The sequence below is a fragment of the Podarcis liolepis genome, assembly GCF_965112155.1.
Source record: "Podarcis liolepis genome assembly, chromosome: 13".
NCBI lineage: Eukaryota > Metazoa > Chordata > Lepidosauria > Squamata > Lacertidae > Podarcis > Podarcis liolepis.
This window is the reverse complement of record NC_139573.1, coordinates 20,475,542-20,502,502: the sequence shown is the minus strand read 5'-3', so window position 1 is coordinate 20,502,502 and position 26,961 is coordinate 20,475,542. Positions and strand designations below refer to the sequence as shown.

Below are 26,961 nucleotides of genomic sequence, written 5' to 3'. Positions count from 1 at the left end.
TGTTGGGAGGAAGTTGTCTGAGTGACAGCAAAGCGGACCACTAATATTTGCTATTCGACAGGGAAAACGGCAAATAGATCAGGCGGACCAATAGAAAGCGCTAGCATTTTGGCGGGAAATTTCAAATGTCAGGATACTTAATAAGAGACGGTAGAGGTAACATTAGTCCATGGTGTCCCCGCTCCCCAGCAGCTATTAAAACGGAATAAAACAGCGACTGGCACCGTTGCCCCTGGTGTGACGAAGATCCAATAGAAACAGAGGAAGCGGAGAATTGCTGGCGAAGAGCAGTGAATGGCCCAATGGATGCCGGAAATGTGCATGAAGCATTGATAAGCGTCTTATTTGGCCAATGACAAGCCAGGTGAGGTGGGGCTTCTTGGTGTGGGCGGCAATAGTTATTTGACATCCAGTTATCCAATGGGAAAGGCAAGATGTTTCTGGAATTCCAGCGGCCATTGAGTTGGGCAGCGATTCTTCCAAAAGGGCGCGACTGAAGGAGGAACATACGAAAATTTGACAGACACCAAATTCTCCCAATAGGGGGCTGGGGAACCGGACCGCGTCCTCATTCGACTCTGTAAGGCGGGAGCAACATTTAACAGATACCAGCTTCGCCCAATCGGCTGAGGGGCGAGCCCCTCCCGTGAAAGGCGGGAGTCTTCCCGGCCTAGTCGATCCAATAGGAGCCCGGGAGGGATTTTGAGAGGCACTTCCCTCTAAGCCAATGAAGCCCTGAACATGCGGGTGGGAAAGCGGGGCAGGCAAGGCTTCGCTCGAGGGGCACAATGGACGCACAACGGGAGGGAGGCGGGAGCTAGCTTTGATTGACGGCCCTGGCCGCCCAACGGCGCGTCGCGGGAACCGGGCCTGGGAGTGACAGGCTTTCAAAGGGGCAAATGGCGCGGGGAAAGGGGAGGGCGCGCGGCGTGATGCGGTCGCGGCAGCGATAGCCGCCGAGAGTGAGAAACAGGAGCGCGCGAGCAGGTAGGTGAGCGGAAGAAAGAATGAAAAGGATCAGAGCGGCGGCGGGGGGGGGGGAGGGGGGAGCGACAGGAATGTCCGTTGGGGGGAGGCCTGGCTCGCGCGCGGGCTTCGGTTGGAAGGGGAGGGATGCGCGCGCGTCCGGGGGGGGGGGCGGTTCTGTGAGGTGAGAGGAGGGAAAAGAGTCTCCCCAGCCCTATTTCCCTCCCAATATGTGTGTGTGGGGGGGGGGGGTCCTTGTGCGTGGGGATAAGGTGGTTGTGAGGAGAGAGGAGGCTGAGGTAAAAGCGAGGGCTTTTCCCTCGCAGTCAGGGCGGGCACTCGCCTCGCCTTCTCTCACCTCACTTTTTAATCCTAAATCTTAACTGCCCACCCAAACAAAGACTCGCACGAAAAGGACTCGCCCCAACGCTTGTCTTGTCCTAAGTTCCAATCTTCCTTTTAAAAAAAAGTTTTTTCCCTCAAAGAGATAAAAATGCCCTCCCCCCCCCCACGTGCCCTCTCCTCTTTCATCCTAAAATGCTACACACACACACACACTGTCAGGAAAAACTAAAAATACCGAAACCCTGGAGAGCATCCTCGGCTCCCTATTTCCTTTTTATTTCTTCAGTCTCCCTGAAACACTGAGAAGAAACCCCTCTTCCCCACATTTCCCTGCCTTTTGCCCTGGATTGTGACACCTTTTCTTTCCCCATTTCCAATCCTAATTACTTTCCTGCCTTCTCACACATATCTAGGACACTCACGTCCTTTTCCCCCCTCCTGCCAACTACAATCTGAAAGGAGGACTAGAAATATAAACAAATGCTGTATTACAGAGCTTTCTGCACTTCTCATGTTGGTGACACACATTTGAGACGTGCATCATTTTGTGACACAGCAATTCAGTTTTACTAGCAAACCGGAGGTTAAACTAACCCCTTTCCAGCCCCAGGAGGAACATGGGGAGCATTCGCACAACACACCTACACACTGCAGCTGACACACTTAACGTGTCATAACACACAGTTTGGAAAGCTCTGCTGTATTAGTTAGACCAGGGGTAGGCAACCTAGCGCCCATGGGCCACAAGCGGCCCACGGGGGTCATTTAACTGGCCCACAAGCCTCCCATGAACCAAGCCATCTTCTTGGCGAGTCCCTGCGCGCTGCGCTAAACCAGCATGGCGCGTGGACTCGCTTCTGCGGTGCCGGAAATCGCGTCTACGCATGCTCAGACGCCAAAAATTGCACCTGTGCAGAAGTAGACACCGGAAATCATGTCTGCGCAGATGCAGAAGCTGGAAATCGCTGCTGTGCGCACTCACATGTGCATGTGATCCGGCCCACGGAGGGATCTCCGCTGGAGTGAACCGGCCCAGGTGAGGTAAACCTTGCTGACACCTGAGTTGGACAAATTGTCTGGCCTAGTTCAAGGCAATTTACCTGGCCTCAACCCATCAGGCTTCGGGGCCAGAACACATGATGCTAGCACTGACTGCCCATGTAAGTGGTCTGCGCAAGGTGCTTCTTTCTGTGTGTAAAGTTACCATGTGTGGCAGCCTGTTGGCTTTTTGAGTTGTCATGCCCACAGTGACTGCCCTGAGCCAGTGAAGTACTGTTGTGCTAACTCTACAGGTGAATGGGCCTATCAGTGTGGTAAATACGCTTATGTGGTTAGCCACATGAGGGGACACTTAGGTTACTAATTGGCAGGGTGGATAAAAAAAATCAATGATTTAAATCTTTTTTTTATCGGCTTTTTTAAAATTTAAATTGGATTTTTAAAATAAAATGCTTTTGAAGGATAATATTTTCTAAAGATAGTTTTCTATTTAAGTTACCTTATAGTACAAAGGCCATTCACCAGGAAATAAGAATTTGTTTTAAGTTTTTCATGTGTGCTAAAACTCAGTCTAAGGTTGTTGTTGTTTTTTAAAAAATGTTTAACCACATCAGTTAACAAACATGGATACATATGCCATAATGTTAGAGTTCTAGTTAAATAAATTGTGGGTGACCTGATGGGATACCTGCCAAAGTCTTCAAAATGGGTAGAATTGAACTTGCACAACAACTTCACAAGCTCATCAAAAAAATCTGGGAGAGAGAAGAGATCCCAGCAGAATTTAGGGATGCCAAAATCATCAATCTCTTTAAAAAAGGTGACAGAACTGATTGCGGAAACTATTGAGGCTCCTCTCTATTAGCTGCAGCTGGAAAAATTCTTCCAAGGATCTTAGCAAACCATCTCTTAACAATATCCAAGGTGACCCTTCCTGAGTCCCAAAATGGTTTTCGGCCTTCTGTGGGGACAATGGACATGATTTTAACCGCTCAACAGCTTCAAGAAAAATGCAGAGAGCAAAACCAAGCCCTGTATATGGGGTTTATTGACCTGACTAAAGGCTTTTGACACTAAATCGTAATGCCCTGTGGACTGCCCTTCTGAAAATTGGCTGCCCAGATAAATTTGTGAACATCATTCAGCTCCTCCATGATAATATGACAGCAACAATCACAGATAACAATGGCTCTCAAAGTGAACCATTCACAGTGGGATCAGGTGTTAAACAGGGTTGTGTTATCGCCCCAACTCTGTTCATTATTTTCATTGCCATGATCTTACACTTAGTCAAAGGGAAACTCCCCACCTGAGTAGAAATCATATATCAAACAGATGGAAAGCTCTTTAATCTGAGCAGGCTGAAAGCAAAGAGTAAGGTTACTGTAACTTCCGTCATAGAGGTTTAGTATGCTGATGACAATGTAGTGTGTGCATGCTCAGAGGATGACCTCCAAACCATCCTAAATATCTTCGCAGAAGCTTATGAAAAGCTTGGCCTATCGCTCAACATCCAAAAAACCAAAGTGCTGCACCAACAAGTACAAAATAACCCCTCTGCAGTGCCACAAATCCAACTCAATGGTGTAACATTGGAAAATGTCAATCACTTCTCCTACCTAGCCAGTTATCTTTCCACAAGGGCTGACATTGATGCCGAAATCCAGCATCGCCTGAGCTCTGCGAGTGTGGCTTTCTCTCAATTGAAGTGCAGAGTGTTTGAGGACCGGGACATTCGCAGGGAAACCAAAATGCTTGTTTACAAAGCTATTGTACTACCAACCTTACTGTATGCTTGTGAAACATGGACCACTTATAAATGTAGCCAACTCCTTGAAAGATTCCATCAGTGGTGTCCGAAAAATTTTACACATCACTTGCGAAGACAGGCGAACTAACACCAGTGTACTGGAAGAAGCAACGATCACCAGTGTTGAAGCAATGATTCTTCAACATCAACTTCGTTGGACTGATCATGTTGTGTGGATGCCTGATTATCATCTTCCAAAGGAACTACTGTATTCCAAACTTAAAAATGGAAAGCATAATGCTGGTGGTCAACAAACATGTTTAAAAACTCTCTCAAGGCAAATTTTAAAAAATGTAGTACAAACACCAACAATTGGGAAACACTTTCCTGCGAGCACTCCAATTGGAGAACAGCCTTTACCCAAAGTGTCATGGGCTTTGAAGACACTCAAACTCAGGATGCAAGGGAGATACATGCTAAGAGGAAGGCACGCTTGGCAAATCCACACCATGATCAACTCCTGCCTGGAAACCAATGTCCCCACTGTGGAAGGATGTGTGGATCCAGAATTGGCCTCCACAGTCACTTAGAGACTCATTGTTAAAACTGTGTTTATGGAAGACAATCTTACTTGGCTACAAGTGATCGCCACAGAAGAAGATGATTGGTGGATGAAGCTTGGATACCTCAGAAACCCTCTGTTAGTTGCTTGCTTGGCACTTTGAGAGCAATCCTTCACCTCTGTTATGAGCTAGATTCCATGGTTGATGGAGCTCCAAGCCTGCTTTCCAGATAGTCGTCTCTTGCTTTGGATACCTTTCTGAAGCACTGGGAGACAGTACAATACCTGAGTCAAGAATGAAGTGTCTCTTACATTGTAGAAATTTTAATGTTCTATGGAATGTGTCCCCTTCATGGATCACTGCCTTGCCGTGGCGAAGGGGCTTGAATAACTCAGAGAAGCTATGAACTATGCCGAGCAGGGCACCCAAGATGAACAGGTCATAGTGGAGAGTTTGGAGGAGGAACCGGCAAGCCACTCCAGTATCCCTGCCAAGAAAACTCCATGGACAAAGACAACAGGCATATAAAAGTTATGACGCTGGAAGATGAGCCCCTCAGGTCGGAAGGCGTCCAACATGCTACTGGGGAAGAGCGGAGGACAAGTACAAGTAGATCCAGAGCTGATGAAGCGGCTGGGCCAAAGCCGAAAGGACGCTCAGTTGTGGATATGCCTGGAAGCGAAAGGAAAGTCCAATGCTGTAAAGAAAAAATATTGCATAGGAACCTGGAATGTAAGAACCATGAACCAGGGTAAGTTGGATGTGGTCAAAAATGAGATGGCAAGAATAAATATTGACATCCTGGGCATCAGTGAACTAAAATGGACAGGAATGGGCGAATTCAGTTCAGATGACTATCATATCTATTACTGTGGGCAAGAAACCCGTAAAAGAAAAGGAGTGGCCCTCATAGTCAACAAAAGAGTGGTGAAAGTTGTACTGGGATGTAATCTCAAAAATGATAGAATGATCTCGATACGAATCCAAAGCAGACCTTTTAACATCACAGTAATCCAAGTTTATGCACCAACTACTGGTGCTGAAGAAACTGAAATTGACCAATTCTATGAAGACTTACAAGACCTTATAGAAGTGACACCAAAGAAGGATGTTCTTCTCATTATAGGGGATTGGTATGCTAAAGTAGGGAATCAAGAGATAAAAGGAACAACTGGCAAGTTTGGCCTTGGAGATCAAAGCGAAGCAGGGCAAAGGCTAATAGAGTTCTGTCAAGAGAACAAGCTGGTCATCACAAACACACTTTTCCAACAACACAAGAGATGACTACACATGGACATCACCAGATGGGCAGCATCGAAATCAGATTGATTATATTCTCTGCAGCCAAAGATGGAGAAGCTCTATACAGTCAGCAAAAACAAGACCCGGAGCTGACTGTGGCTCAGATCATCAGTTTCTTATAGCAAAATTCAAGCTTAAACTGAAGAAAGTAGGAAAAACCACTGGGCCGGTAAGATACAATGTAAACCAAATCCCTTATGAATACACAGTGGAAGTAAGGAAGAGGTTTAAGGATTAAGATCTGGTGGACAGAGTGCCTGAAGAACTATGGATGGAGGCTCGCAACATTATACAGGAGGCAGCAACGAAAACCATCCCAATGAAAAGGAAATGCAAGAAAGCAAAGTGGCTGTCCAACGAGGCCTTACAAATAGCGGAGGAGAGAAGGCAAGCAAAATGCAAGGGAGATAGTGAAAGATACAGGAAATTGAATGCAGATTTCCAAAAAATAGCAAGGAGAGACAAGAAGGCCTTCTTAAACGAGCAATGCAAAGAAATAGAGGAAAACAACAGAATGGGAAGAACCAGATCTGTTCAAGAAAATTGGAGATATGAAAGGAACATTTCGTACAAAGATTACCATAATAAAGGACAAAAGTGGCAAGGACCTAACAGAAGCAGAAGACATCAAGAAGAGGTGGCAAGAATACACAGAGGAATTATACCAGAAAGATATGGATGTCTCGTACACCCCAGGTAGTGTGGCTGCTGACCTTGAGCCAGACATCCTGGAGAGTGAAGTCAAATGGGCCTTAGAAAGCACTGCAAATAACAAGGCCAGTGGAAGTGATGGTATTCCACCTGAACTATTTAAAATTTTAAAAGATGATGCTGTTAAGGTGCTACACTCAATATGCCAGCAAGTTTGGAAAACTCAGCAGTGGCCAGAGGATTGGAGAAGATCAGTCTACATCCCAATCCCAAAGAAGGGCAGTGCCAAAGAATGCTCCAACTACCGCACAATTGCACTCATTTCACACGCTAGCAAGGTTATGCTTAAAATTCTACAAGGAAGGCTCAAGCAGTATGTGGACTGAGAACTCCCAGAAGTGCAAGCTGGATTTAGAAGAGGCACAGGAACCAGAGACCAAATTGCAAACATGTGCTGGATTATGGAGAAAGCTAAAGAGTTCCAGAAAGACATCTACTTCTGCTTCATTGACTATGCAAAAGCCTTTGACTGTGTCGACCACAGCAAACTATGTTGGGATACTGCCAGGGAGACAAAGTCCATCATGGCCCCAAGCCGTCTGCCGGACAATCCATCGATCTCCCGTAGGCACGCAGTATCAGCAATTAGCGACATGAGTTTCTAGAAAATATCTTGCCACATTCCAGAGCTCATGCACACTCTATCAGCAGATAATTCACAGCAAAAGTCGCACTCAGGAGAGCATTATTTACAAGTTTTATTCAGCGTTGATCAGAACAAAGAAAGACATGACTGCCTGCTTCAGTGTCTCCAGACACAGAGAGAAAATGAAAGCAATAGGAAACATAAACATCCTGTGAACAGGAAATACGCAGACTCTGTGACTCTCAAAGCCTGCTCCCTTTTAAGGTGGAACGGAAATATCCTAACAAACTATGGCAAGTTCTTAAGGAAATGGGAGTGCCTGATCACCTCATCTGTCTGCTGAGAAATCTCTATGTGGGACAAGAAGCTACAGTTAGAACTGGATATGGAACAACTGATTGGTTCAAAATTGGGAAAGGAGTATGACAAGGCTGTATATTGTCTCCAAGCTTATTTAACTTATATGCAGAATTCATCATGCGAAAGGCTGGGCTGGATGAATCTCTAGCCGGAATTAAGATTGCCGGAAGAAATATCAACAACCTCAGATATGCAGATGACACAACCTTGATGGCAGAAAGTGAGGAGGAATTAAAGAACCTTTTATTGAGGGTGAAAGAAGAGAGCGCAAAATATGGTCTGAAGCTCAACATCAAAAAAACGAAGATCATGGCCACTGGTCCCATCACCTCCTGGCAAATAGAAGGGGAAGAAATGGAGGCAGTGAGAGATTTTACCTTCTTAGGCTCCATGATCACTGCAGATGGTGACAGCAGTCACGAAATTAAAAGACGCCTGCTCCTTGGGAGAAAGGCGATGGCAAACCTAGACAGCATCCTAAAAAGCAGAGACATCACCTTACCAACAAAGGTCCGTATAGTTAAAGCCATGGTTTTCCCAGTAGTGATGTATGGAAGTGAGAACTGGACCATAAAGAAGGCTGATCACCAAAGAATTGATGCTTTTGAATTATGGTGCTGGAGGAGACTCTTGAGAGTCCCATGGACTGCAAGAAGATCAAACCTATCCATTCTGAAGGAAATCAGCCCTGAGTGCTCACTGGAAGGACAGATCGTGAAGTTGAGGCTCCAATACTTTGGCCACCTCATGAGAAGAGAAGACTCCCTGGAAAAGACTCTGATGTTGGGAAAGATTGAGGGCACAAGGAGAAGGGGACGACAGAGGACAAGATGGTTGGATAGTGTTCTCGAAGCTACCAGCATGAGTTTGTCTAAACTGCGGGAGGCAGTGGAAGACAGAAGTGCCTGGCGTGCTCTGGTCCATGGGGTCACGAAGAGTCGGACACAACTAAACGACTAAACAACAACAACATGGAATGTGTTCCTAGAATGTATCAATCTTTGTGTACTTACTTAAATGTGTGTGTGTGTGAGAATAAATCTGGTAGTCCAAGTTTTCTTTTTTTAGAGATCAGTGATGAGGGGCTGAAAAATTTCCAGTGTTTTGTTGTTGTTATTATTATTATTGCAGAAAAATTCCCATTAGTATACATTAGTAACAATGAATGGATGTCAGTTGCAAATACCATACAATTAAAGTCCAATTTTAAAGTTTTTAGTTTGTTTATTAAATGCAAATAAACATTCCGAACTAGATCATTCTTGAAGGCATCAGGAAATTCTCTGATGCAAATTAACCTAACTCATTTTCTCTCTCCAGAAAATCTACAAATGGGACTTGGTAGCTATTCTACTGTAGCTCTGGCCGACCTTTGCTCAGCATTGACCTGCCTGGGAGTTGCTTCTTCAAAGGCAGAGAGTTGTATCCCTGAACAAAGCAATGAAGTGATTTTAGTCTATTTCTAAATGTAGGTCATGACTGCTGTCTGAAACGACATGTAGTGGGCAGTCAATGAGATGACCTCAGGTTCCTTTCTGAGCTGCATTCTGGAGATCCTCATGTACAATCAGGAAGCTAGTGAGTGACTTAAACTCACATGTTATTTTTGCTTGAAAAATTTCTTATACATAAAGGCACATAGCAACTGTGCAGAATTGTTGGCTGAAAAAAAGTTGACATCAGTTCCTAGCTAGCAGTCATTGTTCAACCCCTTCTCTTTTGGTCTCTTGTTCTTTGGGAACAAGTGTTCCTTTATCAGTGTCCCTGGCCCTCTGGAGAGAATGATACCCAACAGCTTGCATCCCTTTCTGTAAGTAATCCAATGTGCTCTGGTTTCAAGAAAGCAAGAAACAGCTGTACTCTGTCACAGCTTCCTAATTTCTCTGTGCCCAAGCACAAATGAGGGAAATTCTTTCCCTTCTTTAAGCCCTCTGCATGTGCCAGAGGATTTGGGGTAGGAATGAGTCAGGCTAGTAAATCAAGCTAATATCTGTAGGCCCCTGGTGAACAATGCCTCTTTCCAGGGAGATCCATTGGATATTCCTTCTTGTGAGGTTGGATTGATGTTGGCTAAATACATTTAGTGACCCTTGCTATGAGGAGCATATTCCCACAGAAAGTTCTGGACAACTGATGTTCTAGAGTTGACTATAGTATACAACCATTTTGTGTATCTTGAGAGTATGTGAGGTTTAGTGATTTCAGGGTTTTTTGGGGTGATAGATTTTATTGTAGTATGGTTTTGTCGGCTTTTTTAATTGGAAAAAGTTAAGTATTCAGTGTTTACAAGAGGGGCTGTGTAGAAATATAACCTTTGTAAAGTAAAAATATTTGAGTAGGAGGTTTTAAAGCTGATTTTGGGGGTGAGGAGGTAACAGAGGTATGGGGTTGGATCGAATAGATTGGAGACAGAATTCCTGGCATGGTGGATTTAATCAAGTCTCTTATATGAGTTCCCACTTAAATAGGGTGGCTTTAATAAGTGTCACATGCAGACTTTTCTGTAAAAAAAATACTGTGATTGCAGTAAGACCAGTCCATTAAAAACATGTTTTCGTTAATCACTTTGTTGAATAAAGATTAGCCCAACGCAATCTAATTTTGTGGTTTATTACAAATGTAAATAAAGTCTTGCTGAGCTTGTAGTTCAGTTATAATGATTACAGTTTACAGTACCTAGCAAAAACAGTGGTTACTGAGAATGTTATATTAATGTCATGAGCATATTGGAAAAAGAATAATGTGAATTTAAATAAACCTGTGGGCAGATCTGCATGCACATGTATAGGGAAACCAAAGATTTCAGAGAATGCAGATGTGGTTTAGGGTCAAAACATGTTTCTACATAATTAATTACCTTCTTTAATCTGAATTTTGGTAACTAGGGGTGGGAATTACGCACCGACCCCAACTTTCCGGTGTGTGTGTGTGTGTGTGCATCTTTGACTCTGTCCCCCTCTCTTGCAGGTAGCACGGCTGAGTACAGCATGGTTCTGGAAGAAAGATGGGTTCTACTCGTGTGACTGCCAAGGAGCTATGTGAAATTGATGATCTAGCTACAACACTAATTCTTGACTCCTACCTCGGCTTTAAGACCCATAAGATGAACGTAAGGTGAGGGCCTAAGGTCTCAAAGACCCAAGAAGATTCCACTTGCAACACAGGGCAAAATAGAAATTGAGGGGGAGTGGTGAAGCTTGGGATTGAGGGGGATAAGGAAAGCAGTATGTTTCAAAGCAAACCCAACTCCTCTCTCTTTCTTATCCCTTCAGCCCACTCCCAGCCATCAGAAGAAAGCACCATTTGCGGGAAGCAGTAGAAGCTTTCCGGAAGCGCAAGGACCTAGACATGGCATATCAGGCCTTGATGCAAGGTGGATGGGCCTGCCAGTACTTTGCGAAGCGGAGCCGTCAGCAGGAGGCTGCCTTCAAGACTCATGTACAACTCTTTTACCTCTTTGCTATTTCGGGAGAGGGAGGGTGAGAAAGATGTCAAAATCTGAAAGTGAGCATGGGAGGGATTGTTTTTGCTTCAGATATGTGAAAGAGCCCTTGGGTCGTATTTCACAGGAACCTTTACACCAACTGAGGTCATTAATTAGCAATGCTAATCCTCAAAATAGTTCTTCATGACACATACCTGCTGACACTGCTAGGTCAATTAGTCCAGACATTCCACAAGTGATAACATTGAAATTCTTGATGTATCCCTCCAGCAGTTTTATGTTGCAGTTTCCCTTTTAAATGTGGATTTTAAAAAAATAATATGACTAGCAGTTTTGGCTGTCTGTTCTTCTCTGAAGCACTTTCTCTAATGCCCCACTCCCCATCAGATCCTTTTTTTGCTCCGGCTGATGGATAGGAAGACTATGATAACTCCTTGGTTCTTAGGAGAAGCATTGGCTAGACTTCTGATGAGGGGGTAAGCAGGGAGCCAGAATTACTAACTAGGAGCCAATTGTTTATCTCTTTTCTACAGATATTTCGTTACCTTCGCATCTTCCTTCCTGAGAGTGGTTTTGCCATCAAGCGCTGTACCCGGTATTCCCTGGAAATAAATGGTGCCCGTGTGGTCGCTACAAAATCATGGTAGGGTGGTGGTGGTTTGACACCCTTTCAATGTAACACCCTTCCACTTGCTAGTATTATGTAAACTTATATGGCTTACAGTAATGCAGTGTTTCCCAACCGGTGTTCCGCGGCACACGAGTGTGCCGTGAGACATCGGCTGGTGTGCCGCGAGATGCCTGGAGGGAGGCGGGCGAGTCGGGCGGCGAGAGGCGGGGCGGCGGCGGCGAGGAGAGGCCGCGCCTCCTGCTGCTGCCTGGTGCTCCTCCTCGCAGCCGGCAGCGCTGCCTGGGCGCCTCCGCGCGACTCTGCCTCGCTGGGTTTGGTCTCCCAGCAGAGACGGTCACACGCGCACCTCCCTCCCTCCCTCAGCCTGCGCGGAGGGAGAGCCAGAGAGAGGCATCGCTCCTGCGCGGCGGGAGAGGGAGCACCCGCAGCGATGCCCCAAACGAGCTGAATTCCGAGCGAGGGACTGAGGGGGGAGGGAAAAAACTTTCACTTTCGTGCGTCCCTCCCGGCGTGACGCTGCGCGCTGACGTCACGGGGCGGGGCTTTAATGGTGGTGTGCCGCGAGATTTTTTTTCAGTAGACAGGTGTGCCGTTGCCCAAAAAAGTTTGGGAAACACTGCAGTAATGATGAAAACATTGAAATGCAATTTATAAATCATAAAAACAAGAACAAACAATGCAACAGAAAATAAAAACCATCTCAAATCCTCAAGCAATATCAATAGTATTTTAACGCAATTCTAAAAGTTTAAATTAAAACATTTTTTTAAAGTCCTGGGAAAATAAAAAGCTTTCCAGCTAGCACCAAAAACCACCAGGAAGATCTTTTTGGCTAGCAGTTGCCCCAGCTGACAAAGTGTCAAAGTGACTTAAGCAGATGTGCAGCGCAAGGAGCCCAGGGGCACCCCACTCCATCCAATGAAATCCTAAATTTTTAGTAAACTAAATAGAACAACAACAACAAAAATGCAGGTAGAATGCAAGCAGGGGTGTAGAAACTTTCCAGTGTTTTGCACTGTTGGTAACATGTTTGACTATCTCCCTCTTGGACAGAAGTTGTTGGTGTTCTGGAGGCTCATTGAGCTGTTGATTCTCTGGGGAAAAGTTCTCAAAAAGGCCCTACAGTGATACCTCGGGTTACATATGCTTCAGGTTACATACGCGTCAGGTTACAGACTCCGCTAACCCAGAAATAGTAGCTCAGGTTAAGAACTTTGCTTCAGGTTGAGAACAGAAATCGTGTGGCAGCGGGAGGCCCCATTAGCTAAAGTGGTGCTTCAGGTTAAAAAGAGTTTCAGGTTAAGAACGGACCTCCGGAACGAATTAAGTATGCAACCAGAGGTTGCAATCTATAATGCAGGGAGGGAACTAATATTCAGTAAAGTGAACTTAAATTTGCCCACCATCCTCACCTACTGTACACTTATGGGGAGCATGACAGCTAATCTATGATGCTTGTGTCTTTCTCCCTGCCTATAAGGAAAAAGAATGACAAACTGGAGCTCCTGGAGGGTTATATTACAGAGCTAACAGAGCCAGACGAGAGTCTCCTGCGGACTGGTGAAAATGACTTCAGCATCATGTATTCCACACGCAAACAGTGTGCCCAGCTATGGCTGGGGCCTGCAGCCTTCATTAATCATGGTATGTGAAATGTGCAGCTGGTCCTGGCTCTGCCTCTGAATCGTTGTTCCATAGATCTTCTCATAACTTCTGCACCTCCCAGAGTTCTAGTGCCCTACAGCCCTTTGACTCCATCTCTGCATTTTGTTTTTCCATTAATTTTACTGTTCATGTGGGCATACAATGTAGACTATGAATTACCATAATCTATCTGATGTGGGTGGGGGAATGAGGAATCAGGACCCCTGCCGTATTAGCAGTTCCCTACTTGGGGAACTTTTGCACACTTCCAGTGCTGATTTACATTTTGTTTATGCAACATGGCTGCTTTTCTGCTACTCTTATTATAATACCAAGGTCTCCATGAGTGTTATTGAAAGCAGTAAATAAATGTGCAAAGATCCAAGTAGCTTCTACAGAAGAAATCCAGACATGGCGTAGTGTCATCCATTTAGATCCATCATAGTTGCTTTCCTGTGTGCATGAAACATACCATAACTGCTGGATGTGATTTATGTGCAGATATAGCAGGTCCCAGATTAACACCAGAAAGTCCCTTTCAGTATGGAATGAAATTGCAACAAATTGTTTTTTTAAAATACTTTTACTGAAGAAAACAATTAAACCAATGTATGTCCATAGAGTATCTCATTATAGTGCAAAATAAAATATTGAATTCAAAGGTGTCCGTTTAACTGCCTAAATCGGAAACAACAGATATTCAATTCCTTCAGTTGAGTTTATCAAACTTCCATGTGTTTGTCTTGGAAGACAACACTTTTTGTTTCATAATTGTTTTTAAATTTTTCAATAAAGTTTGTAAGGGCAAACAAAAAAACCAATAACTTCAATCTTAGCAGCTTGTGGGACCCATCAGAAACCAATCCATAATAGAGAGGATCGAATAAAGTTTCCAGTACTCATTCCAAGCTGCTTGTAAAAGGTTCCTTTTCTAAATCTGGTGCATAATTTGATTTTTAGTATACACTTCCTAAGGATTCTGTCTATTTTGGCGAGTACAGGAAGAATGTAAGGAGGATTGGGAATGAGTATTAAGATAAGTGGGGTGTAGGAACAGGTTTGCTTAAGATGTATATTTATTTTTAATTAGCTTTCAAGTTGGTAGGTTTTTTGTTGGAATTAATTGAAAAGTGAAGGAATTGGTCATTCCAGTGAAGTCTAGGGTGCAATCAGTTGGTACATTCCATAGGAAACTGACTTATAGCAGTCAAGACTATTTGATCATTGGTCCCAGCATTGTCTACTCTGACAACAGTTCTCCAGAGTTCTTCCCACCATCTACTACTACCTGGTCCTTCCAGCTGGAGGTACCAGGGACTGAACCTGGAACTTTCACTGAGCTATGTTGGGTCCCTTCATGAAAAGGCCAGTAAGAATTAGTTTTTTAGATTGCTTATTTTAGCACCCCATTTATGTGACCTTGAATGGAAACTTCTTTCCCCTCCCCAAGAGTTATTAATGGCTGAAAAGCCTACCCTTTTCTGGACTTCAGGTAACTAAGATCATGTGATCACTGAAACTGGATTTAGTTCTCTGTAGAAGGCAAGAAAAATCCTACACAGTGCAGTTGAAAGTCTCCTCCCTCTCTGAAGCACACTGTTTTGTTCAGCTCCCCATTCCCCAGAGGCTTTGGGATTTCAGCAGGAGCATCAAGCTAGTCTTCACAACCTTAGAAGGCTAGAAAGCTTAGAAGCTTGCCTTCAGAAAAAAGTGAGAGCGCTTATTGGGGTACTATGTTTAGACCCCACACCTGCCAGGGCATGATTTGAGGGTGAACGATGCAGTCACCCTCCTGAAGCGAAGCAGCTTTCAGTGTGACTGGTACATGGATTGATGTCTGGCTGGGAACTTAATGAATGCTGCCGTGTTATTTCTTGACGGAAGGCTGGAAGGAAGTTAGGTTATTAGTGAAATGATAATTTACCCCAACTTGTAATTGCTTTGAGAGAAAGCAGGATGCATTGTTGAAAAGCAGCAGCATACTTTATCTTTTTAACTTGTCTCTGCTTTTTTTTGAAAATCTCTTTCCACCATTGCCTATCCCCCACCCCATATAATTTGTCCCTCACCGTGGAACCTCTCAGACTGCAGGCCCAATTGTAAGGTAAGTCATTTTGGCTTATTGCTAGTAGAGGTGGCACTCCTTGTTTAAAATTCTGAGGCTTTGCATTTGGTACAAGCCACACAAATTCATTCCTAGAAATCATTTATTATTGTGGCGTTTGCTTTGGGTGTAGGATATGTTGGAAGAGGTTGAAAAAGGAAGCAAGTAATACCTTGTAAATATTTGGGAGAGGAAGGAAGCTGTATGACTTACAAAAGTTCCCCCTGCTGAGTCCTGGCAGTTTCTCTCCTACTGCTTCTCCCACCCAGTTTCTCTTCTACTGCTTCTCAGGATGCTGAGTTTCAGCCATTGCTTCGCCATCATAAAGGCTAGAAGCATGACCCTCATTCCCCATAGTTCAGGTCTAGAAAAAAATAAATTTCTTTGCCTCTTTTCATACTAGCGTGCTGTTTCTGAGAAGTGCCTAGAAGCCCAGTGTCAGGAATTTCTGTGTCTGCAAATAGAGTCTTGTGAAAATAAGAGCTGGGTCACTTGGGATTTCTGAGAGGGAGGAAAGAGGAGGAGTCTGCTTGTTGTCTCCCTCCACACACCCCCGGAGAGCATCCTGAACCTCTACATTTCTGGGTTTTCCCCCTGTTTCCTGCTGTTCCTTCCCCTTGTACATTGTTTGTCTCTGTACTGCAGTTTGTCCCAATGGATGGGAACACTGCCTGCGTCAAGGTGCTGCGGGACATTGAGCCAGATGATGAGATCACATGCTTCTATGGAGACGGCTTCTTTGGAGAGGACAATGAGTTGTGCGAATGCTACACTTGTGAAAGGTGAAGGCTGTGGGCAGTGAAGTCTTAAGGAATCTCAGCTGGGGAATGGGTGGTATTTCTAGTGGTTTGATACTATTACCGTGCCTGTGAGTTGCAGACTGTCCAACTGCTCAGGTACAGAGAAGCTCCATCCTCAAGGGATAGGAGCGCTCCTGGGGTTGGTTGCTAGGTAGCACAGTTTGGATGGCAGCTATTTCCTCCTGGGCCGTCACATAACCTTTTAAAGAGCAACAGCAGCACCTAAGGATTGGGGGAGGATATTATACATACTCTTCCACAGGAGATCAGTGAATGATCTGATTTGTCCCTTTTTCCTTCCTCCTTCCATAAAAGCCTATAATGGTTGCTATGTCTTGATTTTCTCTTATTGTTGGTTTTCTTGTAAAACCAGGCTTCAAGGGTGTGGGTGTACATTTATACACATACATACAAGCCAGAGTGAACTGCTTAGTAAATGCAGAGCTCCATTATTGTGCAGTTACACACCTCACCCAATTATCAACTGTTTCCTCTTTTAGGAAGGGGGAAGGAGCCTACCGCCTCCTGAATCAAACACCTCCACAATCTACCTCAATCAATGATAACTATCTGCTCAGAGAGACAGATGGCCGTCTACAGCGGTGGAAACGTCCGTCATACAAGCTGGCCCGACTCAGTGTGAAAGTGGGATGCAAGGCCCGGCGCAGGAAAGCAAAAATACATGGTGAGATGTATAAGAGTTGACTTGCTGAAACAAGATTTTGTGGGTTGCAGTTCTGTAAGGTAACATGTGGCTTGAGCATCTGCTCAATGTAGCCTTGCAAAAGAGATGAGCCTGCTAGTTTGCACCCATTTTCTCCCTCCCATGCCTCATCAAATTCAGCACAAGAAAAATTACTCTAGTGCTATTACAGTGATCTGTGTGGTGAGGAAAAAGAGTAGCGCTTTCCCCTGAGTTGAAGTGGTGTTAATAAATCTTCTTTGGTAGACACATGTTTCACATCCACACGCTCTGTGAGTCTCATGAATTAGGGCCTTTAGACAGTGGCAATACTGCATCTTAGTAGATTTACCCAGCAACTAAACATTCACACAGGTTTTTTAAATGGGGTGCTGTGTGTGTGTGTGTGTGTGTGTGTGTGTGTGTGTGTGTGTGTGTAAACACACACACACACACACACACACACACACACACAGAGAGAATCAAAATATACAGTTGCAACACTTCAATGGGGAACAGCTAATGATGTGTATATTTTGGCAGTGGGGAATAGCTCCGCAACAATATACACAGTTTTTTTGGTTTGGGAGAATTAGCTAAGTATTCATGACTAAGCTAACACACATACATACAAGAAGGAGCAAGGATACAGGGTGTAAGAGGAGGAGTGAGAAACTGGAGGTGCACTAGCCTGCTCTTTCTCTCTGGGCCCACTTGTCAGAGCAGGTCTCAGTAATGCATAACTGGGCAGGGAGTACCAGGAGGTGGCTTCTAAAACAGTCACACACAGCACTGAAGATAGGAAGAGGGAGCAAATGTGGAGGCTACATTTTGTAGAGGAAAGATCTCCAGATTATAGTATATGTAGTAAGAAATAAATTTCCCAGCCATGGTAGACAATCCTGAAGAAGTGGAACTGGGGCATATAGCTCCTGGATTAGGTAGGAAATAAAGGGACAAACAGACAAGCCAGAACCCTGAAAAGGGACTTCTGAGCAGCTGGCACCAGAATCTCTTACTTCAGCAAACAGGGATCCAGAGAAGCAGGAACCAGGAGAGACTTGAAAAAGCATTGAGCAGCTGCACCAAATAGGGAACCTGGGAGGCAGCAAAGGAAAAGCATGGGGAGATAACAGTCAGACCCTGGGTTCTGTGCAGGCAGCAAGAGTGATTTCAGCAAGTCAAGGTGACCGTGTAGTACCAGAAGTATCTGTGAAGCCTAGAGTTTATATACCCTCAAAAACAAGAGTTCCAGAGCAACTGCAATTCATGGATTTTGTTTTGCAGAGACAAGTGGTGACACTCACTCTTCAGCTAGTTTTAATTAGTGGTCACATTTCCAGAGGGGGCCCCTATTGTAATGATAGCTGATGGTATCGTATTGCCCAAACCCATGTACTGTGCATATGACTTGCAGCATCACCTCTACTGAGATGTCCAATTTAACTCTTAAAGGTACTTTTCAGGCAAAGGGTCCAGTGGTACCACTGCTTAAATAGGTTGCAGCTTGGGATGGATGGTGTGGTGGGGAGCATTGCTCTTAGGGCTGACCTCCCTTCTCTTCCTCCAGCTGCTCTCCGCAGATCCGCCTTTCGTTGGTACCTGAGGATACTAAAGCCTTTATGTATCCCCCTGCACAACTGCTTGGGCTGCACAGCACGTAGCTGCAAGCTCAGTAAGCAGCCACTGGTGCATCTGCAACGCTGCCCTCCTTCCATGTTCCCTGCATCACATCTCCGCCGCTCTTCGCGCAGGAAGAGCAGCCACTTTGAGGCCCAGCAAAGCTTCTTCTTCACAAGGACGTACAATAGACCTGAGAGCCCGAGCTGGGCAGACCAGAGCGACTTGGTGGTGAATCTTGGCAAGAGAGTTCCCCTGCACTGGGAAGGTTTGCGCAGAGAAGCGGTGCGTGGGATTGGTGAGAGAGAACCACATAGCAGCAACGGGGAGCTTAGCCAGGGGGCAGAGGAGCACTACACAGGAGATGTGAAGAACCCCGCTGAGATCATGGGGTCTCATGGATCAGGATCTGGGGAACTATACTCAGGGGACCAAGAGATCCTTGGCTCTACAGGCTCTTCCTCCTCCGGCCAGGTCCTATGCAGAACAAGGAGCATGACCCGACGCCAAACTTGGGCTTTGCCCAAACCCCAAGTCTCACTATCAGCAGTAGACCCCAAACTTTCCCAGTATGCTCATGTCCGCTTGGAGACCCCCCTCTTTAGAGGCAGGCAGTACTGGCAGCAGCCCCCACCAGACAAGGGGAAGGAGGAGCCGACAGAGGAGCAGCATCCCCCAAAGCAAATTGTTTCCTTTCCCCCTTTTGTGCCACCCAAGCGGTTTCGACTGGTCGTAAGCCACGGCTCCATCAACCTTGAAGTGGCCTCCAACTCCTGTGAGGAGTTATCTTGATCTGGCTGGTCTCCAGCTCCCTCAGCTGCTTGCGGAAGCTTGATCCTTGATAAGCCAGGGCAAAACCCACCAACCAGAATTTGCCTGAAAGCATCTGTTGACTTTTTCATCTTTGTCCCAATCACCTTGTATGGGGGTGAGAAACCATCGCTTTTGTTCTGTTGTGATGCTCACAAAGGGCTCAAGGATATATCTGTGCTAACAACACCATCCTGTGTTCCATTTCCTCTCGTTCTAAAGCAGATTTACTTTCCGTTTTTCCTCTTTCCGGGGTGCTCCCTCCATCACACTTGTACTCTCACTTTCCTTTTTAGAAGCACCCTCCACCACCAGGCCAAACCTTGATCCATTACCCCTGAAACTTAAGCCATATAGCAGGCTGCATGGATGTCTGGGATTGACTCTCCCTGTCATCTTACCGTGGAACTCCGCTTGCTTTCTCCCAGGCTCCTTTCACCTTTTGATTCCAGGTATCCCAATGCTCTAGTTTGTAGCAGTTCAACCATGGAACTACAGACACACATGGTGCTTTTGCTGTTTGTTGCCCCTAAGGTGGTTGTGAGGCTGGTGAGAGTGAAATGACTGGCGGGTAAAGGAAGCCTACATCTAATCAGGGAAGCCTCTTTAATTCTTTGTAAGAAAACCAGCAACCAGAAGTGCACATGCCTATTCAGCCCATTTAGCCTGATGACTGCTGTTTGCTTAAACAAGTTTATCTAGGGAATTGCTCTTTCTTCTCTCCTCTTTCTCACTTTCTACCCCCTCCCACAAACTGCTTTTTAGGTGCCTACTGTTACAAGACATCCACTTTTCTAGTTTTTAAAGCTGCTTTTGTATTAGGTCTGTCTTGTCTCTCCTCCCTGCTGGGGCTTTTCAATGAATGTGTACTGGGGCTTTTTACACTGTTACTGACCTTTAAGGTATTCATGTTTTTATACTTAGATATGGCTGAGGTTAAATGGTTTTTTAGAAGACCAGTGAGTTTGATAATTTTATGCAAATATTTCACACTGTAGTCAAATGGTAGAGAATGAAATAATTGAACTTTCCTAGCTCCGATCAGAGGATTCCTTGGCTCAGGGGCATTGTGATAAAGGACCTTCCTTCTGTGAGGTGCTGGCTTGGACTGGATAAATGGTTCTTAACTCATGTAGTAGTGGATGGGTTCAGTTCAAATGTCATTGCAGTACAGTAAATAGATCATCTGTATTTTTGACCTGTGGTCCTGTCTGGCAGTTCTTGGGATTTCCAGCCTCTTTCTGAGCTACGTTCAGCGGGGTACTTAGAAATCTAGTTGAAGATTAGCTGAAGATCAGAAGCCAACAGGTGGGCTGTATTGCAGCCAGTCTTTTTCGGAGAATGCTTGCTTCATTTTGCAGCCATTTTCATAGCGAGATTTGTGGTGTTGACTTTGGAAAAATCCATAGCCAGGAATCAGCAGGACCTGCTTTAACTTTCTCTTTTCTCCCTTCTTCGTCAGTTTTGTTTCCAATTTGGTGCATTTTAGTCTTAATGCCTTCTCCATATAGCTTCTGAAAGAGACAGATGTGCATCTGTGAGCCACTGCTGTTTAAGGCTGCAATTCTATGCACACTTGGGAGTAAATCCTTTTAATTTGGTGAGAGTTCCTTCTAACTGTGGATAGCATCTGTCTTCTGGATGAGTTTTTGAGTTCTGAAACAGAGAAATCTGTTTTTAGAGCTGCTTCTAGAGTTTTGCTTGGTATCTGTGTTGGATATATATTATAATCCAGACCTTCTGTTTTTAATAGTTCTGCCAAGTACCAGTACTGATTTTTTTTTTTTAAAGTGATATTTAGGCATTTGTAGGTAAGAGTTTCAAAAGCACAACTGCAGCTAGAAGGAGCTGTAGCTGCTCATTCTGTCACAATAAGGAAATTGTATTTATAGTGCAGGGATAATATTTTGAACTTGGTTGTGTGAGTGTGAGGACTTAGCTGTGGAGAAGGGTATTTTCCTTCACAACAAAAAGGCTGAAAATCCACAGACCTTCAGTCATGAGCATTTTCATTAGTGGATCTGAGAGGGAGTCCATTATCTGTGTTGTGGAGAATGTTGGTAGATACTTGCAACTGCATATTCATGTGAAGGCATGATAATTTTGTTAAATAAACAAAAACGTAAGAAAAACTTGCACAACTAAGTAACATAAACAACACTCTCTTTCATATATCCTCTTTATGCTGGTAATTTGAGCTGTTTCCACCATCATTCATATTAATCTGCAAAGTTGCCTTTGTGCACATTCTCTATTCCACTCAACTTGAACTTCACATATGTATATACAAAGTAGAGCTGAAAAGTGTCGGTCTGTCAAAGCACACTAATAGTGTGTTGCTCATTAAAACAGTTGATATACAGCTGAAATTGCACATCTTTTCTTGCTCTCTTCAGTTCCACTTTATGTATGTTAATACATATTTCAGACATTTCCCCCCATTACTTCTCTAGTTGTTTAATACCAGTTTTGTTTGTTGTGGACAAACAATCCCAGTAACTACCTGCCTTCTCAGTAGTCACGCCCACCCTGAGGAACGCCCTCCTGTTACATGTCAAGGAAATAAACAACTATCTGACTTTTAGGAGACATCTGAAGGCAACTCAGTCAGATGGGCAGCTAATAAATTATTATTATCATCCTTATCCTTAATTGTTTAGGTACAGTGACTTGTGGTGCAAGTTATGTGGTTTATGGTGCTCATTTTGTGCTGATATGTGATTCTGTGCCAATAGTCTTGACCCAAAATTTCACGTTACTATGAGATAGTAATCCTCTTGTTTGGAGAAAGAGTATGCTTCATCAGAACATACTACCAAACATTTACAGTAATAATATTGAGAAATATTACGAGGTGTGCATTTTCACTTGTATATCACTGTTTGTGCTAAAAGGTGATCTTTTTCCCTGCCCCTTGCAGCTGATTTTGGCCCTTGCTGCTGGGAGCGCCCATGCTTCCTTCCCTGTCTGCTACTCTTGTCAGTTTGTGTTGTTCCATGTTTGTTAATAGTAGTGGATTAGTGCACAGCCTTTAGGTAGTACTGCTGGGGTGGGGTGGGGTGGGTAAAGAGAACGGAAGGGGGTGAGATGATCAAGGGCTTTGTGTTAGGGAAAGGTTTGGGGTGGGAAGGGTGGATGTTGCTAGCCAGGACACTGAATGCTCCTGTTGGAGGACAGGCTGGGGCTCAGTTTTCACCTGTTGGTGCCTCGTGTTTACCCATCTTTTAAGGTGGATTTACTCTTTAAGCTACCTCGCTTTGAGAGGGGGGGCATCAAGTCATCCCTTTAGGCTCTGTCTCTGATCTTTTTTGCTTTCAGTCCTGTCTCTGTTGAGTCTTTTCTCCATGGCTTTCACATGGGTGGAGGGTTGCTTGTCTTTAAACCTCAAGAGTGGTGAACCCAGTTTTCTTTGACTCTTGCATCCTATCTTAAACAGCTTCTCTGTCTCATTCCCATAAAAAACTTTGTCATAGCTAGCCCTTGTCATTCTGCCTCTGCATACTTCACTCTCCACACACACACCGACATACCCTTGTATGTTAGCATTGCTTCTTCCATCCTCTGTAAGGTTTATAAAGCATGCTTTTGGCCTGGAGCCAATCTGTTGTCTTTTCAAAAGAAGACCCCACCTCCCCTAAAATTGTGCTCAGGGAGGTGTCAAGGCACCTTGACCCTTGCCAGGGATGGAGGATGAAGAAACTGTGTGAACTGCCCTGAAATCTTTTGATGAAGGGCAGTATATAAATTTAATAAATAAACAAGCTAGGCACTGGGAAAGGTCTCTGGATGGCCGGGTTCCTCAGGGAGTAGTGGAGTGGAGGGCTTTAGAATATCACCATCTGCTCTAATATTTGCAGTTTTGAACTGCAGTGTGTCATTTATAGAACTTCTCTCTTGTGGCAAGTTAGCTGCTAACTCCAGCTCAAAATCTCCTTTATAAGGGAATGGATTGCTCATGCCATAGTATACAGCAACTAAAGTGAAGCTTATGTCGCTGCTCTACCTGCCTCCTCCTAGTTTCCCCAATGCTTTTTAGGGCTTTTCCAGCACTTGTTCGTTCACTTTAGGATTAGAGTTTTTTATAATGAACTTGGGCAAGTCTGGATTTTTTTTTATTTTCACAAGAAAGAAGATGCTGGAGTGTATTCAACAGGGCTATATGTACTCTGCAATAAAACAAATATCTAGGCCAACATAAACCAAACTCTGAACCTGTATATATTGTGAAGATCCAGTTTTCCTACTGTTATTTTGTTTCTGTTTTGTTGGTCTGGACTGTGTACGGTCACTGGAAATTTTGAATAGGCTCCCTCCCACCCACTCCACCTTTCTGGCTTTTGATACTTCACATACTTTCAAACCTGTCATCACAGCCTTAAGGTCTAGAAACTTCCATGGAAGAGTTCAGCTTGGCTTGCACCCAGTCTCAGATTTGGCATGTGCAGGATGATGCTGGAACATGTACAGTCCTGGCTTAGGAACTGGGAGTGGGTGGGGGAGGAAGGGGGCCTTTTTAATAGTGGTATATTGGAGAGGGTGGTTGGAGGGTGCTCTTGACTCCAGGAGTGGGAAGCTTGAGGCCTCAGGGTAGTTCCTATCCCCGTGATCAGGCCGGTATCCTGTAGGGGCGTGAAGGCAGAAACTTGTGGTTTTGTATTTTTCATGGTGTGTGTATGTGTGTATTAGGGGAGCGTAATACTTTTTAAAATACTTGATTGGAATAAAGTCTTTTAAAGCTATTTCTCTGTCTTGGTGATGCGGCACTTAGTGCATGAGCAGGTCAATTGCAAGAGGAGATTGTAGTTGCATTTGCTGTTAACAGTTGTTAGCAGAGTATTGGATCATTTCAAAAGGCATGGTTCATTTGTCTTAAGCCTGGCATTCTCCAAGGGTAAAAAAAATAAATGCTTTTCTAAAAAATGGACTGGTTGATCAATGGAAGATCAATAAATGCTTTTTAAAAAAACAAGAAAATGGACCCAGTAAACTGAGTATGAATGGCAAGAACTAGCAGGCTTGGCGTATTACTTCCCTACTTCCAGAAAACCCTGTAACTCTTAAGCACCTTTCAGTTTGTGGGCAACAGTACACTGGTTACAAGCCCAACAACACCAGACTCTTCTGCATTCAAATGAAAGAGGGGGAAAAGATAAAAATGGAAATGAGAAAAGCGTCTTAAAATGAATTACCAATCATCTCACCATTTGCATCATTACTCCGTAAAATTCTAAGAAGCTTGGACTCTAAAAACTTGGACTTTTCCCTAGTTTATAGATATATGATTGTTCTATGTGCAGCCAAGGAAGTATCTTCACCTGCCTAGCTCAGCTGTGAGCAACAATTTCTTTTGGCAACTAAGGTTTCTATATGAAGCAGTCCTTGATGACTTCTTAGTCCCAGGTCATAGGAACTGTCATTTCAAGTTAGGAATAGCAGAGTCGAGAGAGGTAGTTGCTTGCAGCATCTGAACTGTCTCCTCCATTTGGCTATTTACCGCCAACTCTCCTGATGCAAGGAGGAGAGGGAGGGGAAGACAATGTCAGATGCTGCCTTTTGCATTTGTTGGGCTTGTTCTGTTTTTTTAAATGCTTGGTTTGCAGACACCATATTTACATTTGATATGAGCTTCTTTGAGCGCTGCAGTTGAAAAGCGAAAGATAAATCTTTGACATAGGTAAGTAAATAAATAGAAACCTAGTCTACTCCTAGCATGGCTTATATTTTAACACTTGCTGGATCCAGGAGTTCAGGAGACTTGATTCAATTCTAACACTTGCTGGATCCAGAGATTATAGCTGTCTGGCACTCACAAACTCATAACAATGCAAATATTTCTGATGCCTTTTCAGCTTTCAGGTTTTAAATAAAATGCACACCTGTAATACAAACAGCCCTGTTATCCCAGAGTAGTCCAGTAGAGGGTGCCGTTGGACTATTTGAAAAGCTATTTCGCTTTTCTTTGTTTCATGTACAAAAGTACATCTGCTGCCAGAGAAGAGGTCTTTCTTCTGCACCAAAGCATCTAGTGATTTTTTTGTTAACGACTGAAATTTGTAACCACACAACATGTGATTGGGAAAATGACAAGGCAGGCATATATTGGATGCTACCTAAACTACAACAAAAACACACTAAATTAAGCACTTTTTTATATGAATAAGAAAGAAATAGTCCATACATGAGACACAATAATTACCATGTATTTTGTGGCTCTGATTCAGTCTGGATAAGCGGAATTCCATTTTTTGTGTTAATTTGACTATGAAAAAGGTGAGTGTTCTCTTTAAATGGAATTTGTGGGGAACTGGAATGGAGTCCAGCTGCTGTAGGCTCTTTCTCTCAGCCCAGCACCCATATGTGGATCTTTCTCTGCTTTTAAATAACATAGACTTATATAATATAGCCGACTCTCAACTTACGCATGGGTTACATTCCAGGGATAGAGCATAAAGTCGAAATTGCACAGTCAAAAAACACTCTCTGACCACTGCAACAGATACCCCAGCTTTTGACCACTGGCTAGCTCCCCATGACACCTGACATGTGTTGATAAAATAAGCAGCGCTTGTACACATGAAGCAGCCTTAAAATGTTTGACCCCAGAACTCGGGGCATATGCAGCATCTCTGTAAAGTCTTGCCTACCGACCCTCCCTGACTTTGTCATGGGCCAGTGTGGCATAGACACAAGTTTGCGGGGCTGTGGCAGGAGGAGCTGCTCGCTTGGTCCTTAGTGAGTTGTGGTTCAATACAGCGTAGGAGACTTCAGCAGGGTCTGCTTCTCGGTAAGGTTCTGGGGCCTACAGGGTGGGTAAAAAAAAAAGATTAAGCTTGCAATCCAGGGGTAGATGATCATGTTAGACCAGTGTTTCCCAAACGTTTTTGGGCAACGGCACACCTGTTTACCGGGAAAAAATCTCGCGGCACACCACCATTAAAGCCCCGCCCCGTGACATCAGCGCGCAGCGTCACGCCGGGAGGGACGCACAAAAGTGAAAGTTTTTTCCCTTCCCCTTGCCGGGGTGGGAGGAGGCAGCAGAGCGAGGGATTGAGGGACGGCGGCAGCGGCTGTTGTGGTGGTGGCGGCGATAGCGGGCGGAGGAGGAGCCGTCGCCGGGAGTTGCTGCTGCTGCTGCTGCTGCTGCTGCCCGGACATGCCGGCCTCCTCCTCCTCCGCTGTCTCGCGCTCCTCCCTTTTGCGCGCGCTGCCCCGCCGCTCGGCACCAGCACCGCGGAGCCGCCCCCGGCTCGACGCGGATCCTCGCCGCCGCCGCCTCTCGCCGCCCGACTCGCCCGCCTCCCTCCCACGGCACACCAGCCGGTGTCTCACGGCACACTAGTGTGCCGCGGAACACCGGTTGGGAAACACTGTGTTAGACTACAACTCCCATCATCCTGACTATTGTCCATGTTGCTTAGGGCTGTCAGAGGTTGGAGTCAGGCAGCATCAAAAAAAGGGACACATTGCATATCCGTGATGTAATCTTAGATTAGGTTACAAGAGACTTAGTGCCACTGACCATTATTTATTTACTAGGAAAAAGTGCCTGGCATTGCCAGGGAATTCTTAGAAACAAACCATAGATTTTTAAATGGACAATATAATTTGTTAGTTTTAAGGCTGTGTAGAAGCCCCAACCTGAT

The 26,961-nt window shown here is 44.6% G+C and overlaps 2 protein-coding genes across 11 annotated transcripts in view; one reads left to right on the top strand and one right to left on the bottom strand.

Moving 5' to 3' along the window:
• The first annotated feature begins 249 nt into the window (after positions 1-249).
• Positions 250-24,057, top strand: KMT5C (lysine methyltransferase 5C). 7 transcript variants are annotated; one of them, XM_083471923.1, is made up of 10 exons: positions 869-987; positions 9,055-9,160; positions 10,550-10,696; positions 10,855-11,020; positions 11,561-11,670; positions 13,139-13,302; positions 15,387-15,406; positions 16,052-16,188; positions 16,707-16,891; positions 18,459-24,057. In XM_083471923.1, exons 3-10 carry the CDS (start codon positions 10,587-10,589, stop codon positions 19,298-19,300), a joined length of 1,734 nt encoding a protein of 577 aa, XP_083328049.1. In that variant the 5' UTR covers positions 869-987; positions 9,055-9,160; positions 10,550-10,586; the 3' UTR covers positions 19,301-24,057. The 7 variants fall into 7 exon arrangements, with proteins under 7 accessions (XP_083328053.1, XP_083328051.1, XP_083328049.1 ...); XM_083471922.1 differs by having other exon boundaries at positions 881-987; positions 8,903-9,160; XM_083471927.1 differs by lacking the exons at positions 869-987; positions 9,055-9,160 and adding an exon at positions 250-364.
• Positions 23,594-26,961, bottom strand: part of LOC310691815 (T-cell-interacting, activating receptor on myeloid cells protein 1-like) — a 50,549-nt gene continuing 47,181 nt past the window's right edge. For all 4 annotated transcript variants that reach the window (XR_014518571.1, XM_083471973.1, XM_083471975.1 and 1 more), the window contains one exon: positions 23,594-26,117. Coding sequence is in view for 3 of the 4 variants with exons in the window: in XM_083471973.1 (XP_083328099.1) it covers positions 25,959-26,117 (159 nt within the window). In the remaining variant the exon portion in view is untranslated. The remainder of the gene's footprint in view (positions 26,118-26,961) is intronic.